The sequence below is a fragment of the Trachinotus anak genome, unplaced genomic scaffold, assembly GCF_046630095.1.
Source record: "Trachinotus anak isolate AG129_WGS33_773 ecotype Australia unplaced genomic scaffold, CSIRO_AGI_Tana_v1 ptg000017l, whole genome shotgun sequence".
In the NCBI taxonomy this organism is placed as follows: Eukaryota; Metazoa; Chordata; class Actinopteri; order Carangiformes; family Carangidae; genus Trachinotus; species Trachinotus anak.
In genome coordinates this window covers 2937767-2951503 of record NW_027273868.1, presented here as the reverse complement: position 1 = coordinate 2951503, position 13737 = coordinate 2937767, and the positions used below count along the sequence as shown (strand labels likewise).

Here is a 13737-nt window from a genome sequence, read left to right as displayed (position 1 = left end):
GAGAAACTCTGGACGTGTGTGAAGTCTGCAGCATCTGTCTGTCAAACTGTCAAACTGCAAAACTGCTCCTCCAGATGTGTTGGACTTGAGACATGTGCACCCTGGATCTGTTTCCTAATTAACACCTGAAAACGTGATCAGCGCTTTGATAAAACTGGAGATTCCCGCTATAAAGACGGAGCCAAGAGCTCAGGTCCAAACTGTATGAAGATATATATGAATGTGTAAATGTGCGTGCTCGCTGTGTTTGATCTGCCCATATGGAAACAATCCGGCCTCAAGTCGTCATCGTGATGATGATGGAAGGCGGTGTATACAGGCCGGTATAATAATGTAAGTGGAGGTAGAGGACCAGGTCATAAATAAAGTGATGTTTGGATAGGATGTGGATTGTGTGTGTGCGCGCGCGCGTGTTTGGGGGGGTGGGGGGGTGGATTTCCGAGTAAAGGCTTAACTGTGTGGCCTGGTGAACTGAACTGTTTTATCAGTCTGGGTGCTGACAGAGAGACGAGAGGAGGAGGTAACGAGGAAGGGAACGAGAGGAGGAGAGGAGGTGAAGGAGGAGAAGAGGGAATAGAAGGGAGAGGGAGGGGAGGGATGAAGAGCAGGAAGCAAGGAGGATAAAAACTAAACTTTCTAACGTGTCTTTCCTTCTACCCATCACTTTCAGATCACTGAGAGGTGATTCATTTTTCACATTTCCAATAACACCACCCTCCCTCTCCTCTCCCTCAGATTAAATGCAGAAAACAACATTTTAATTGCATTTTTTTTCCTAATTTTTATTTTTATGAATGTTCTCTTTTTTAATCTGAACTGTGCGCATGCTTTTTACCCAAAAGAGAAAAAGGATGACAACATAAAACAAACACCATCGATCAAAAAAACAACTAAAACGACAATTAGAGTGTGTAAAAAAGAGACCCGACCCACTAAAATGGCATAAATAGGCAGTTTCATGTTGTTGGAAATTTCATTAATTGCTACGTCATCGTCATCGTCATCATCATCATCAATCATTACCATAACAACAACAACAACAACAACATATAAGTGAGAAGTACAGTAAAAAGTGCACCATCATCATCATCATTTTAACTTAAAAACTATACAGCTGCCAAAGATAAAATTGTTAATGATAAACTTCTAACAATATAGAAATGTTTCCACGATAATTGTTCCACAAAGAAATGAAGCTATCGTTTTTTCTTTCTTTTTTGTTGGTTTTAAACACTAGAGTAGGCTAGACTATGTTTGTTTGACTTGGATTGACCCCCTACCCTCACCCAAATCAATTTTATTTATTTTTTTAAAGTTCATGTTCTTGCTTCATTGCATCATTTTTTTTCTTTGCCGCGGTTTCTACAGTCAGCAGTCAGAGGCGTGAGCTGCCTCCGGTCCGTCCACCAGTCGCCATTTTGGAGACTAAAGTTTCTGTCCATGGATTGGATCGTGGAGACAGCGGGGCAGTCCAATGGCCTCAATTAAGACAAAAACAGCCCCCACCCACCCTCACCCCTTCCTGTCCAGCATTAATACCCTCCTCGTCCCCCCACCTCTCTCTTCTCTTTAACTTTCTCCCCCCTAAACAAACGTCCCTCTTTCTTTCCTCCCTAAATTTGCTTGTGGGTTTTCTCGCAGCAATCCTCGTTCACCGGGGCCTGTGATCCCGCCGTGCCCGCCACCGAGCCTCCTCCTCCTCCTCCTCCTCCACCGCCACCTCCACCTCCACCTTCTCCTCCACTTCCTCCTCCGCCATCCCGCAGTTCCTTCTCCCTCCTTTCCCTCTCCACCGCCTCCTGCTCGCTCTTGCTGCTGGGGAACTTGTCCTTGTTGTTCTCCTTCTTCCACTTCATCCTCCGGTTCTGGAACCAGATCTTCACCTGCCGCTCCGTCAGCGCCAGTGCGTGCGACACCTCGATGCGGCGTTTCCGGGTCAGGTAGGGGTTGAACAGGAACTCCTTCTCCAGCTCCAGGGTCTGGTAGCGGCTGTAGGTCTGTCGGCCACGCCTCCTGCCCGCAGCTACTGGGGGGTGGGGGGGGGGGGGGGGGGGGGCGGGGGGCGGGGGGGGGGAGAAATGGTGGAGGGGGCTATTAGAGACAAATCTGCATTCTTACATTTTCATCTTACATAGTCACATGGTTATTAGCTTATCACCGCCCTTCATATTAGTCCTTTACATAAAACCAAGCAGCCACCTGACCCGGGCACCACCCACTGAAGACAGCTTGTTATTTTTGATTTTATATGTATCAGGCTCCAGTATCTGTTGATCACTTTTAATCACATAGTCCAGTCAACACACACTAAAAACAAAGACGTTTTTCTCCCTTCACAATAAAACCTTTAACTAATTCCGGATTTACATTACATTATAAAAAACTCTGTGTCAACACTACTCGAATTTGAGATTTCACATGTTCTCTTATTTGTCATATCACTTCAAATCAGATGATTTTCTTCTCCCACTCACCCTAGTACATCAGTAATTTAATATGATTACTCTGACCATATTCATCAATAAATTCACTTGTCAAAATCTCAAAAATGAGAAGTGGTGCCCCCCAGATAACGAGAGTTGTTAGTCCCAAACACCCGAAGTCTTCCGTCAGCCCGAACCTATTTTGTCTGATCATTGCATTTATATGAAAAATGGCAAATCCTCACATTTACAAGCTGAGGGAATTAACTGATTATCAAATATCAACCAGATAATTCTGTCGACACTGGGATAAATACAGGCTATTTCATGACAAGTAATGGCACAATTTACACACACACAGACACAGACACACAAACACACACACACACACACACACACCACACACACACACACACACACACAATTTTTTACTACTACACTTCAGACAGCAGGAACTCAAACTGCACCATCAGCCGCTGCAGTCATTATGAAAAACTCTTCTATAACAAAGACAGATCTACTGAGCACTCACTGAAGTGCACATGAATATTTGATGCCGCGAACAGATCGTAAACAGTTTGAAAAGAGAAAAATGATCCCGCGCAGGAAAAAAAAAAAGATCAGAACTGAGCTGACTCCAATGACCGACAATTAGGAACAGTGCAAACGATGAAAAGTAAATATAAAGACAAATTATTACAGGTGTAACAGGTCATTTACTCCGCTGGAAGAGAACCCGGCGCACACACACATCATTAAAGGCCTTGACACTGACGTCAACGCACACAGATATTCTCTTTTTTCACACAGCCATGGAAGGAAAAAATGATTGACTTTTTTTTTCTTTAAAATAAACCTGTGAAATATCATTCACCAGAGCCAGGACAGACAAACGATGGAAAACATTTTCTCATCTCTACACCTGCATCATCTTCACACATCAAACTGGGCGATACAATAATTACACCTGCTCACAACAGCCCCGATTCTGCAGCCTAGGTGGAAAATAGGAACACGTTTTCAATTGATAAAAATGAAGTGACGCTTACTCGTTTAAAACCAACACTGCTCCTAAAAGCAGACACAGTATTAACTAACTTGTATTAAGCGGGAGAATAAAACCATGAAACCCTGGCGGCAGCAGACTGCCGGCAGCTCATACATACAGGACATTAACATTTTTGATTTTTGATTATTGATTGTGCATAATTGAAAAGTTCAGTATTGACCCCCCCCCCCCCCCCCCCCCCCCCACAGCAAAGTTTCAGGATTAAATGAAAGAAGAAAGAGATGACTTTGCATGTGTCGCTGCTATAACGGCGTGGAAGTCTTGTACAGTCTGTCTGCACTGACATATGAAGTCACACAGCCTGCAGGTGAAGCATCTATTATATAGATCCACCACGACGTGAGGTCCTGCAGGGTCGTCTCTACATTTAAAGGAGGTGCTGTGGCTGACTGGGTTTCCACGTAGGGTCTGTAGGCACAGAGCTGCTGTTCCTGTTCAAGCAGCGAGGAGAAGACAAGGGAGTCTTTATGGAAATGCATGAACTTGTAAGTGATGTAAATGTCTTGTATGTGTTATCTGTCACGGGGCTGGCGCCGTGATTTCGTGCTGTGGAGACTGGAGGGAAGTGGGCGCCACATTCACTGCTGTCACCAGCCATGAATTAAGGGAAATGGGAAACACTTTCCTGGATAAAATAACAGCACGGACGCTTTGATCCGAGGGGTTCTTGACGGAGCAACATGCATGGGGAATTTAACCCCCAACCCTGGCGGATTCACAGCATCACACCCGTCATACACCGCTCCACTGTGTCTCTGCTTATGTGGATCAAACAGCTTTTAAAGAAATATTTATATATTTTTAATTCATTTGGCATTTTCCTGTCCAAACGTGAGCTAAATGACCACATGATGTTTCATTGTTTGAGAAAACGATACAAACCGTAGGATTATGAAACATTTTTCAAGCCTATTGCACATGAAACCTTTACAAAGCCAATTAAATAAGCCCTAAACAAATGCATTGCACTTGGCAGTTGACATTTTGGAGGAGGGAGAGACGAGGTTTCCACTGGACAACAGATGCCAGTGAGAGCCGAGGCAAAAGACAGTCGTACCATTACGGACATACATTAATTCTGCGTCCTAATCAGATTTTTATTCTCATCCTTTCTTATTCTTTATTTTTATGGTCATACGGTGAAAACCACTGATCAACTTTTCCAACCGCGGCTGTAAAAGTCGTAAAACGGGCTCATATTCCCGAGTTCAGAGTCAGACTCGGATATTAAACCTGCAGCTCGGGGGCTCGGGAGGATTTCCAAACATATTCAGTGAGCAGGAGCCTCCCTCAGTACTGAGGTTATGACATAAAAGGTGTGGAGGAGTGGGGCAGGCGAGATTCCTCTTTATAATACAAATTATGAAATGTACCCCCTCATTAAAGGGAAATTTCCGAGGTAAACGTGATAACCACCCCGCTGCTGTGCTCCATCCTCCCGTTTCACCCATAAAATCCCGTCCGCCTTTTTCTGCTATTATAAGTAATAAATCCTGACACTGAGAAAGGACAATATCCCATGGAACCGTGCAGGGGCTGGAGCCCCCGTGCGCACAAAGCATTCCTGGACCGGAGCGGCGCAGCTCGCTTTGACACGCCTGGTTTCCTGTTTTCACTCCACTTCTCGGCCCCCGGGTGACTGGAGCTGCCTGCACCCGGGTCTGCACTGCCTTTAAACCCATGTTTACGTTCTGAAAACTATGAATCAATGGACTAATCAACGTCCTCGTTGGGAATCAAGGTCTGAAGAAGTCGCTTCAGCCCGCGCCTACAGGCAGCGTGTGTATTTAAAGCTGGGGGGGTTTGAAACGCAGTGACACACACAGGGGGGCAGAGAGAGACAGTGAGAGAAATATACACTAACAGTGGCTTTACATACATAAATTATAACAATTCACAAGCAGCACAAACCGGAAATCTTCAAGAAGACACACGAGGGCCGACACGCGGCTGGAAGGCTGCAGGGAAAGTTAGCACCGGTTTGATATTTATCCATCATTTCTTCTATTTCATGATCAGAATCATGAGGCCACAAAACTCCTGTACAGACCAGAACCTGATCTGCAGCCCCACTTCAACAAATACAGAAATAAAAAAAACACAGCCAAGAACATAAGCAATAAACTCTCTGTCTCTCTCTCTCTCACACACACACCACACACACACGCACGCACACATACACAATGGCAGCACAACAAGAAATATGGGCTCAAACAAAATAGGCTACTATACATGTCAATCCATTCACTGCTCTTCTCTCTTCTCTCTCTCTCTCTCTCTCTCTCTCTCTCTCTCAGTTTTATTGTGGTATTGCTTTAAGCCATCAATTACAAACCCGGCTATAATGCAAAGAATTTTTAAAACCCACATTTTTTAAATGCTCTCATGTGATTTATAATCTGATGGAGGGAAACCGATCGGCTCTGATCCATATTCACAGGCCGTGTGTGTGTGTGTGTGTGTGTGTGTGTGTGTGTGTGTGTTACACAAGACACAAAAGCATCTTGAATCTGAACCACGCCACACGGACGTTGCTTGAGGGATATCATAGATATTTGAGTTGACGGATCTCAGACAGGCCTGTGACTTTAGAGCTGTGAAGGCGCTAAATCCCGCTCAAGATATCTTCTTTTCACTTTGTTCTCTCTCTCTCTCTCTACACACACACACACACACACACAGACTGCCTCCTTCTTTAACCCTGTGGGGAACTGACCACCGTGTAGCCAATAGTGCCGGAGACCACAGGCAAGTCGTAAAAAAAAGAAACAGTAAAAGTTTAACCCGAGTCAGAGCTGCATGTCTAAATGGAGCTGATACATCCAACAACTCTTTCCCATCTGCTCTAAGCAGGGGTCTCTCAGTCTGTGGAGATGCTTCTATCCAGCATCCCCCTGTCTGTTCCCTCAGTATATGACCAGGGTCATTAAGCCTTAAAGTCATTCACAAGTTTTGGTGCTGCCAATAAAACCATAAACGCACTTTTGTCTCCCACTTTGAACGCAGGGAGCGCTAAATACGTTCCTTTAATTTCAGCTTTTAAAACCACTTTCAACTTTCTCCCAGTGTTTCCTGCTCTGTGTGAGTCTCCATTCTCTGCTGTGCTCCTGACGTGGACACTCACCTTCTGGGAGAGAACAGCTCTGCTTTGAACAAGGCAAAGGATAAAAAGAAAACTGCTCTTGTAGTCAGTCTCCGCTTCCTCACCTTGCGGCCTCATCCAGGGAAACAGCTGCGTCGGTGAGGGGCTCTGCTCGGTTCCCTCCGCGTCCTCGCCGCCGAGCACCGGTGCGCCTCCCAGCTTACAGTCGCTGTACTGGACCAGATCCGCGTCCTGGGCCCCGAAAAGCGTCTGCCGCTGCAAGGCGTCGTATCCGTAGAAGTTGCCCGGCTCGCCATGGCATGTAACCGCGCAGGGACTCTGCTGGTAGGGGTTGCTGGGCAGCGTGGAGGCGCTGTGGTGGTAGAAGTCCTGGATCTGCGGAGCGTGCTGAAAGGTGGCGCCGGAGCCCGGGCCGTAAACCACGGTGGGCCGGCTGCCGGCCAGGTCCTGCGCGAAACCGCACTCGTAGTAGTTCGGACGTAACGAGTCCCCGCTTTTATATTTAGAGAACAGCGAGTTGACGAAATATGAACTCATCTTTTTGTTGTTGTTTGATGTTGTTTGAGTTTGTGTTCAGCTCGGCAGAGTCAGTGGGGCTGGAGGAAGCGAGCGGCGGCTCTCAGTTATCTTTTCTTTTCTGCTGCTTCTGTCGTGCGGTTTGAGGCAACGGAACACCAACACACGGAGAGAGAGAGACGGAGGGGAGGGACGCAGAGAGAGAGAGAGTGAGGCAGGTCTGCCGCCGGAGTCGGTGACCGTTGTTGTGGTGTTTCCCCTCACGGCCACAACAGAGGAGCCGGGTGCGATGAGAGGAGCGGCAGCGGCAGCCAGCCAGAGCAGTCACAGCCACAACCACCACCGCCACAACAACAACAATTACACCGCGTCCATAAAATCTCCAGCGAAGAAGAAGAAGAAGAAGAAGAAGAAGAAGAAGAAGAAGAAGAAGAAGTAGAGGAGGAAAAAGAGGAAGGGCTCGTGCGCATCACAATTCCGGTGTTCGCGCTGGAAGCGGGAGCCCTGTCGCGCTCTCTAACGGGTTTTCCGTGATTTACTCCTCCGCAAATGAGTTGTTTCATATTTTCTCTCTCTCTCTCTCTCTCTCTCTCTCTCTCTCTCTCGGTCTCCCTCTCTCTCTCTCTGGCTTTCTCTGGCGCGCGCTCTCCCCCTCTCTTTCTCTCTCCTCCTTGCCCCCGTGTGTGTGTGTGTGTGTGTCGGTTGCAGGGATAATTTGCATCTATTATCAGCTCTCCGTCCCATTGGCTTTTCCAGGCACATAGACAAACGTGCACGGGCGCGCGCGCACACACACACAGTCTATTTCACTTCTTCTTTTGCGCCTGTGCCCGCACACGCCTGTAAGCCTAGATGATGATATTCTCCCGGCGTCGGCGCGAGGAGCCCCACGCGCCTGTAATAATGCCAAGAGAGTGAAGAATGAAGAAAGAGAGGAGGAAGAGGATGAAGAGGAGGAAGAGGAGGAGGAGGAGGAGGAGGAGAAGCAGAAGAAGAGGGTGAAAGAGAGTAGGTGCAGTATCAACCATAAAAGCAGGAGGGGTTAATGAGAGAGCTGCTGCTTCGCATCTGAGCAAATACATAAGCACACACACACACACACACACACACACACACACAAGCCAACAAGCCAACTACTCTTACATCCAAAACAAAAAGAGATGGAGGTTTTATTGTTGTAAAGCTGAGATTGAGGTCGCTTCATGATGGCAGTGGTGGTCGGGTGGAGGGTGGGGGTGCAGGGTGGGGGGTGTATTGCATTTCATCTCTCTCTCTCTCTCTCTCTCTCTCTCATTAATTGCTCTTTCTCATCTCTCTCCCCATGAATCCTTAAAGCAGGGAGCGGAGCTGTTTGGGAATGAGGCCTGAAAATGTCAGGGAACCTGGGGGAGAGAGGCTGACACAGACTGAGCAGAGCCAGAGACTGAGTGGAGGGCTATAGCTTCCTAATTGCTCTCGCTTTTAATAAGTACCAGTCTATAAATGTAATTGAGGTTTTAAAACTAAAATCAGACGGTGGAGCCTCTACCGTCTTCTCTTCCATTCCTGCTGCTCAGCTCCGGGGCTCCGCACACACGCTTTCTGATCATGGTATACTTTTATAAATGGGATCTCCATAAACGTGTAAGGAGGACTGGGGAGAGTAATATCCTGGAGAAAGTGGCTGTAAACACTTTGACAAACTATAAAGCTCCATAAAGCGGAGGGGCAGTGTTTGCTTGTTTACGTCCGTGCAGCAGAGAAACAAGAAGTATTCTTTTACGACGCGCCCTTTGCGCGACCGGAGGCCGTAAATGCCTCATCGTTGGCCGGTACTTAATTGTCATTTTCGCCCTGTTTTCCATAAGGCTGTGGTCCTCCCTGTTTGAGCTGAGGTAGAGGGAGGGCTTTTCTAACGAGGGATAAGTTGTGGGAAGGTTAAGCTCGGCCTTGTAGAACAGCCGGGGCTCGTAAAAAGCAAGATGGCCTCAAGTGCAGCGATTAGCCCAAAAAGATTCAATTGCGGAGTTATCTCTTCTTTGATAGAGACTTAATTTGTCTCCACCACTGCCTAAGCTGCCGATCAATCAGATTTGAAGAATCAGTGATGTGGGCTCCCGCAGGAACTGCAGCTAGTGCAAGAAATCAGAAGTTCATCTTTTGATTCTGGTAATATCATTTGGTTTTGGAGCAATTGCGCGCTCATGTCCTCCAAACAGATATTACCCATTACCCGAATTTAATTTATTTAGATTAAACCGCGCAACACAAGAGGCCCAAATGTTGCCAGCACACGCTTGAATTACAGACTGTGGTAAATCAGCTGATTGTACATCCGATTTCCAGAGGAGTAATTGCCGCAGTATTTTCCACTTTATTACCTAGAATATAATCTTATTGGAACTTCACCGCGCCGTGTTTTACACTTCCAGTAAAGGGGTTTCTTATGTGATGTGCTGTCTGCGTGGTGGGATGTGAATGTGGTGCCCAAAAACACTGTCACGTTTTTTGACCTGTGTCCACACGCCCCCGCTGTCAAACAGTAAACAACCGCGTCCACGCTCAGAGCAAACCCTCCTGCGTTAGGACCTGGACTCGTAAAACCTGGACCACATCAATTCAAACATGTCAGCAGTGGAGAGAATGGATTTGACTGGATCTGGATTTGGCTGTAGAAGTAGTGCACATTAAGGCCTCTCTGTATCTTTTATGCGCTTCTCACATGTTACCTGAGGGAACAGGAGCACAACCCCTCACGCACTCTGCCCACCTGAAGGCTGCACAGCCTGCTGAGGAGAACACCTAAGGTGCGTGCGCCCTTAGTGCGAATTTTGCACCAAGAAAAATAAACATTTCCTGGCAACCTATACATATCCCCGCCCGCCCTATGGGCTATTATTTTCCAAGGCCTCAGTCTTCCTCTCTATTCCATGTACGCTGTTAAACGACCTGAAACTGACTTCAAATGACAGGATGTTCTACAGCAAAGTCAAAAAAAAAAAAAAAGAGTTGCATAATCACTTCACTTTTTCTTAAAAAGATCCATTTACATCACATTAAGAGGAGGAACACGGCGAGTTTGGCCCCCTTATAGGAGCCCCTGCGTGTTGTGGCTTCTATGCTCGCAACAACACATCAGGCGAGTCCCGGTTCATCGGTGGAGCAAGCGCGCCATCAAGTGGTGAGTCGCGGTAAGGCCTCGGGGGGGAGACTGGCCTGGAATGCGACCCCGGTTATTTACGTCCGCACATAAAGGTAAAAAAGCTGTTTCAAAATTAAACTGCGTGTTGTAATTGGGGGCCAGATGTGAGGGCTGGGAGTGAAACGAAGGCGGTGCATCGAAATGTCTGACTGGAAATGGAGTGAGGGAAATAACCTCATCTAAAGCCTTCTCCAGCTGAGACATTTAATGACTTTTAAACAGTATATATATTTATTTCTCCCACTGTTAGACAGTCAAGTCTGAACTGTAGGCTGCGTTAGAAACTGGAAATAGGTGGACAAAGAGCAGTAGGTATAATAGGCCGCTGTGTGTCCTTTCATCTGGCAAATTAAATGAATAGCTTCAAAATAAAGATCAACTAAATGTATGGTGGTTAAAGAGTGAGTTTGCGCTCTTGTTCAGCCTCCACAGCGTTAACATCAATGTTAATACTTTACAACGCTTTTTATAGGCCTATTACACTGTATCAATGTGACTATACTGTGTATAAAAAATTCTGGCGAGATGTGTTCACTTTACTTTATTTCGTTTCAATGTTAGTTTTTAACCATATTTGTTAGATAGTCTGCTTTTGACATTATCAGCCTGATATTTTCCGAGGTTTGGAAATAAAACCCTTGGTACTGGTTTTTATGTATTGATTTATATTAATGTAATGTTACTATTATAGGCTTATAGCATATGTTATATTTTTAATAATATATAGGCTATATATAGGCTGTGATATTGATAATAACAATATAAAATAAAATATAATGTTTTAAACACACACACACACACACACACATATGTATATATATATATATATATATATATGTGTGTATGTGTGTGTATGTGTGTGTGTGTGTGTGTGTGTGTGTGTGTGTGTGTGTGTGTGTGTGTGTGTGTGTGTGTGTGTGTGTGTAGCTAGTGATAAAACAATATGAAATACAATACAATACTAATACTAAGTAGTAAAACTATTATGACTATTTTTATTGTATTCGTGGGCTTTTTTGGCTGCGTAGCATACATAGCTGATGTTATAAAAAAATCAAATCAAACACATGTAAATAGCTGAAAAATGAAAAGTGTAACTGCCGCATCTGTGGCGTCCACTTCAACCCACATATACCCGTTTTGTTACCACAGATGATCGTTTCATTTCTGTTTGTGGCATCGTGTGTGTGTGTGTGTGTGTGTGTGTGAGAGAGAGAGAGAGAGAGAGAGAGAGAGAGAATGTGTGTGTATAGGCTGCTAAATTGCAGGCTGTAAACAGTCAGTAAAAAGCGGTCGTTACCATTATCTGAAGCTCTCTCAACCCCTGTAAGGCCGGATTTCAATCTAAAACCTGCAGACAGCTGCTCAGGAGGCCAAAGCCCGCTTCAAGGTTCCTCTGTGTTTCAGCAGAAGGTTCAACATCATGTGGACAAGATGTTTACAAGAGAGCGGGCCCCCGCTCTGCCCTACAGGCCGGAAAAGAAGCCTGGGAGCCAACCACAGCTCACCCTGTCTGACGGCTCTGATGTCTGGGTGTGTTTTGGGTGTTTTTGGAGAGGAGGAGGTGGGGCCCCGGCTGTAAGGATGCATCTGAGAGAGACAAAGGGAGTTCAGACAGGAGACAACATACATACACACACACACACACACACACACACACAACAGCCCTTCAAAATTACCCCCATACAGCCAAACGGCTACAAAACCATAAAACTCCCAACGCTGAAAAGAAGAGGAGGAGGAGGAGGAGGAGGAGGAGGAGGAGGAGGAGGACGGAGACTCACCCTCTCCTCCATGCTGCTACAACACAAAAGTAGCACAAAATAAAATGAGCAGAATCCCACCACTGTTCGTTCTGTATCTCTAAACAGAAATTTCTGTCATATCCTCCGCAGATTCTGCTCCTCCATCATCCCTCCGCCTCTCCGGAGTCTGACCTGTCTCACACCTGGAAGCTGCCGGAGGTTTTACACTAATGTTTGCGCTCTGCCTCTGTCTTCAGCTTCCATCAGTCCCATTATAACCTCCAAATAAATGATCAAGCTGGGGAATTTGAAACTTTCCCTCTAATATTTCCTCTCTCTGAGTATATCTTCCCGCTCCCCCTTCTCCTTCTTTCGGCGTGTTTGCTTTACAGCCGTTTAGTTCTTAACCTTCAGAAATTTATACGCTATAAACTTTTATTGCCGTCATATTCTTTTATTGCGCCGCACCGCATTCAATCCCTTTTCCTCTCTCTCCTCTTTTTCTCTTCCTTCTTCCTCTTTGCTGTTTTTACAACAGGCGGTGGCGGCTTCTTTCAACCCGCTCGCATCCGCTCCCGCACCCCTCATCATCCACCCTTCCCCTCCTACCCGTGAGCTCGAGACACCCGGTGCGTGCAGCACATCCTGCTCCTCTCGTGCTGCTTGTTTCCTTGCCTGAAAATACAAAGTGTGCAAAACAACTGACGTGAGAAAGAAGAGGAGGAGGAGGAGGAAGAGAGAAAGCTGCTGGAGCCTTATTGGGCCAAAGGGACAAATACTATCAGATTTTTTTTCAGGAGAATAAAATAAAACAAACAAAACAAACCCCGGCGGCCTGATGTGACTGCCACAGTCCACTTATGGTTTTACAATTACAGAGGAAAGAAATGCCGGAAGCCTCATCTCTGCTGTGAAGCTCCACCGGGTGACCGCTGCAGGAAATCAAACGCGTCTGAGATTTGTGGCTTTGAAGCACAACTACCGTGAATGCGGATGGATGTGTTCGCGCCGTGTTCGCGTCGCTGCCTTAACGGTTTTCAAAGTAATGGTCCAACAGGGGAGAACTTCGAGCCAAATAATATGAAACTGACTGAAGCTGAAATCTTTACGCTTCCGTTTTGGTTCAATTAATATTTTTCAACAAAAAAAATAATAAAATTATTACTATTATTATTAGCCTATTGTTATTTTTTATATAGATTACTCTGTTTCTGTATTATTATTCTGTAAATAAATAATTCTATAAGAAATTATGCAGCTTTTTATTGTATTATCTTGAGCTTGAGCAGATGTCGAAGATCTGTAATATGCACATTTAATTAAAACCTATTTAACAACAAGAACAATAATAATAATAATAATAATAATAATAATAATAATAACAACAACAATAATAATAACAATAATAATAATGACAATAATAATAATAATAATAATAATAATAATAATAATAACAATAATAATAATAATAATAATAATAATAATAATAATTGTGTCTGGTCAGAGGCAGCTGTAATATCTGCTGAGCTGCAGCAGCATTTGGCTTCCTTTCCAACTGTTAATGAGTCCAGAATGGCTGATGTGATCTGATCCATACAGCGGTTTGTATCAGCGGGGCCATAACTCTCTTTGAGGAAATGTATGAATATGAATGATATTCTCCGCTACTTGATGAATTATAGAAGCTGTGCTGTGTAAAA

General features: G+C 45.3%; 1 protein-coding gene across 2 annotated transcripts; it reads right to left on the bottom strand.

Moving 5' to 3' along the window:
- Positions 1-761: 761 nt before the first annotated feature.
- On the bottom strand, positions 762-7735 carry hoxb8a (homeobox B8a). 2 transcript variants are annotated; one of them, XM_071501472.1, is made up of 2 exons: positions 6700-7735; positions 762-2023 (listed from the first exon to the last, which is right to left on the bottom strand). In XM_071501472.1, exons 1-2 carry the CDS (start codon positions 7130-7132, stop codon positions 1614-1616), a joined length of 843 nt encoding a protein of 280 aa, XP_071357573.1. In that variant the 5' UTR covers positions 7133-7735; the 3' UTR covers positions 762-1613. The 2 variants fall into 2 exon arrangements, with proteins under 2 accessions (XP_071357573.1, XP_071357572.1); XM_071501471.1 differs by having other exon boundaries at positions 1203-2026; positions 6700-7650.
- Between the last annotated feature and the right edge of the window lie 6002 nt (positions 7736-13737).

What these genes read in the sequence shown, in the direction of transcription:
- hoxb8a (XM_071501471.1), bottom strand. Translation starts at nt 7,132, where the DNA reads ATGAGTTCATATTTCGTCAACTCGCTGTTCTCTAAATATAAAAGCGGG. An exon ending in TCCCTGGATGAGGCCGCAAG is followed by an intron (nt 2,027 to 6,699) that starts GTGAGGAAGCGG and finishes CCCACCCCCCAG; the next exon opens with TAGCTGCGGGCAGGAGGCGT.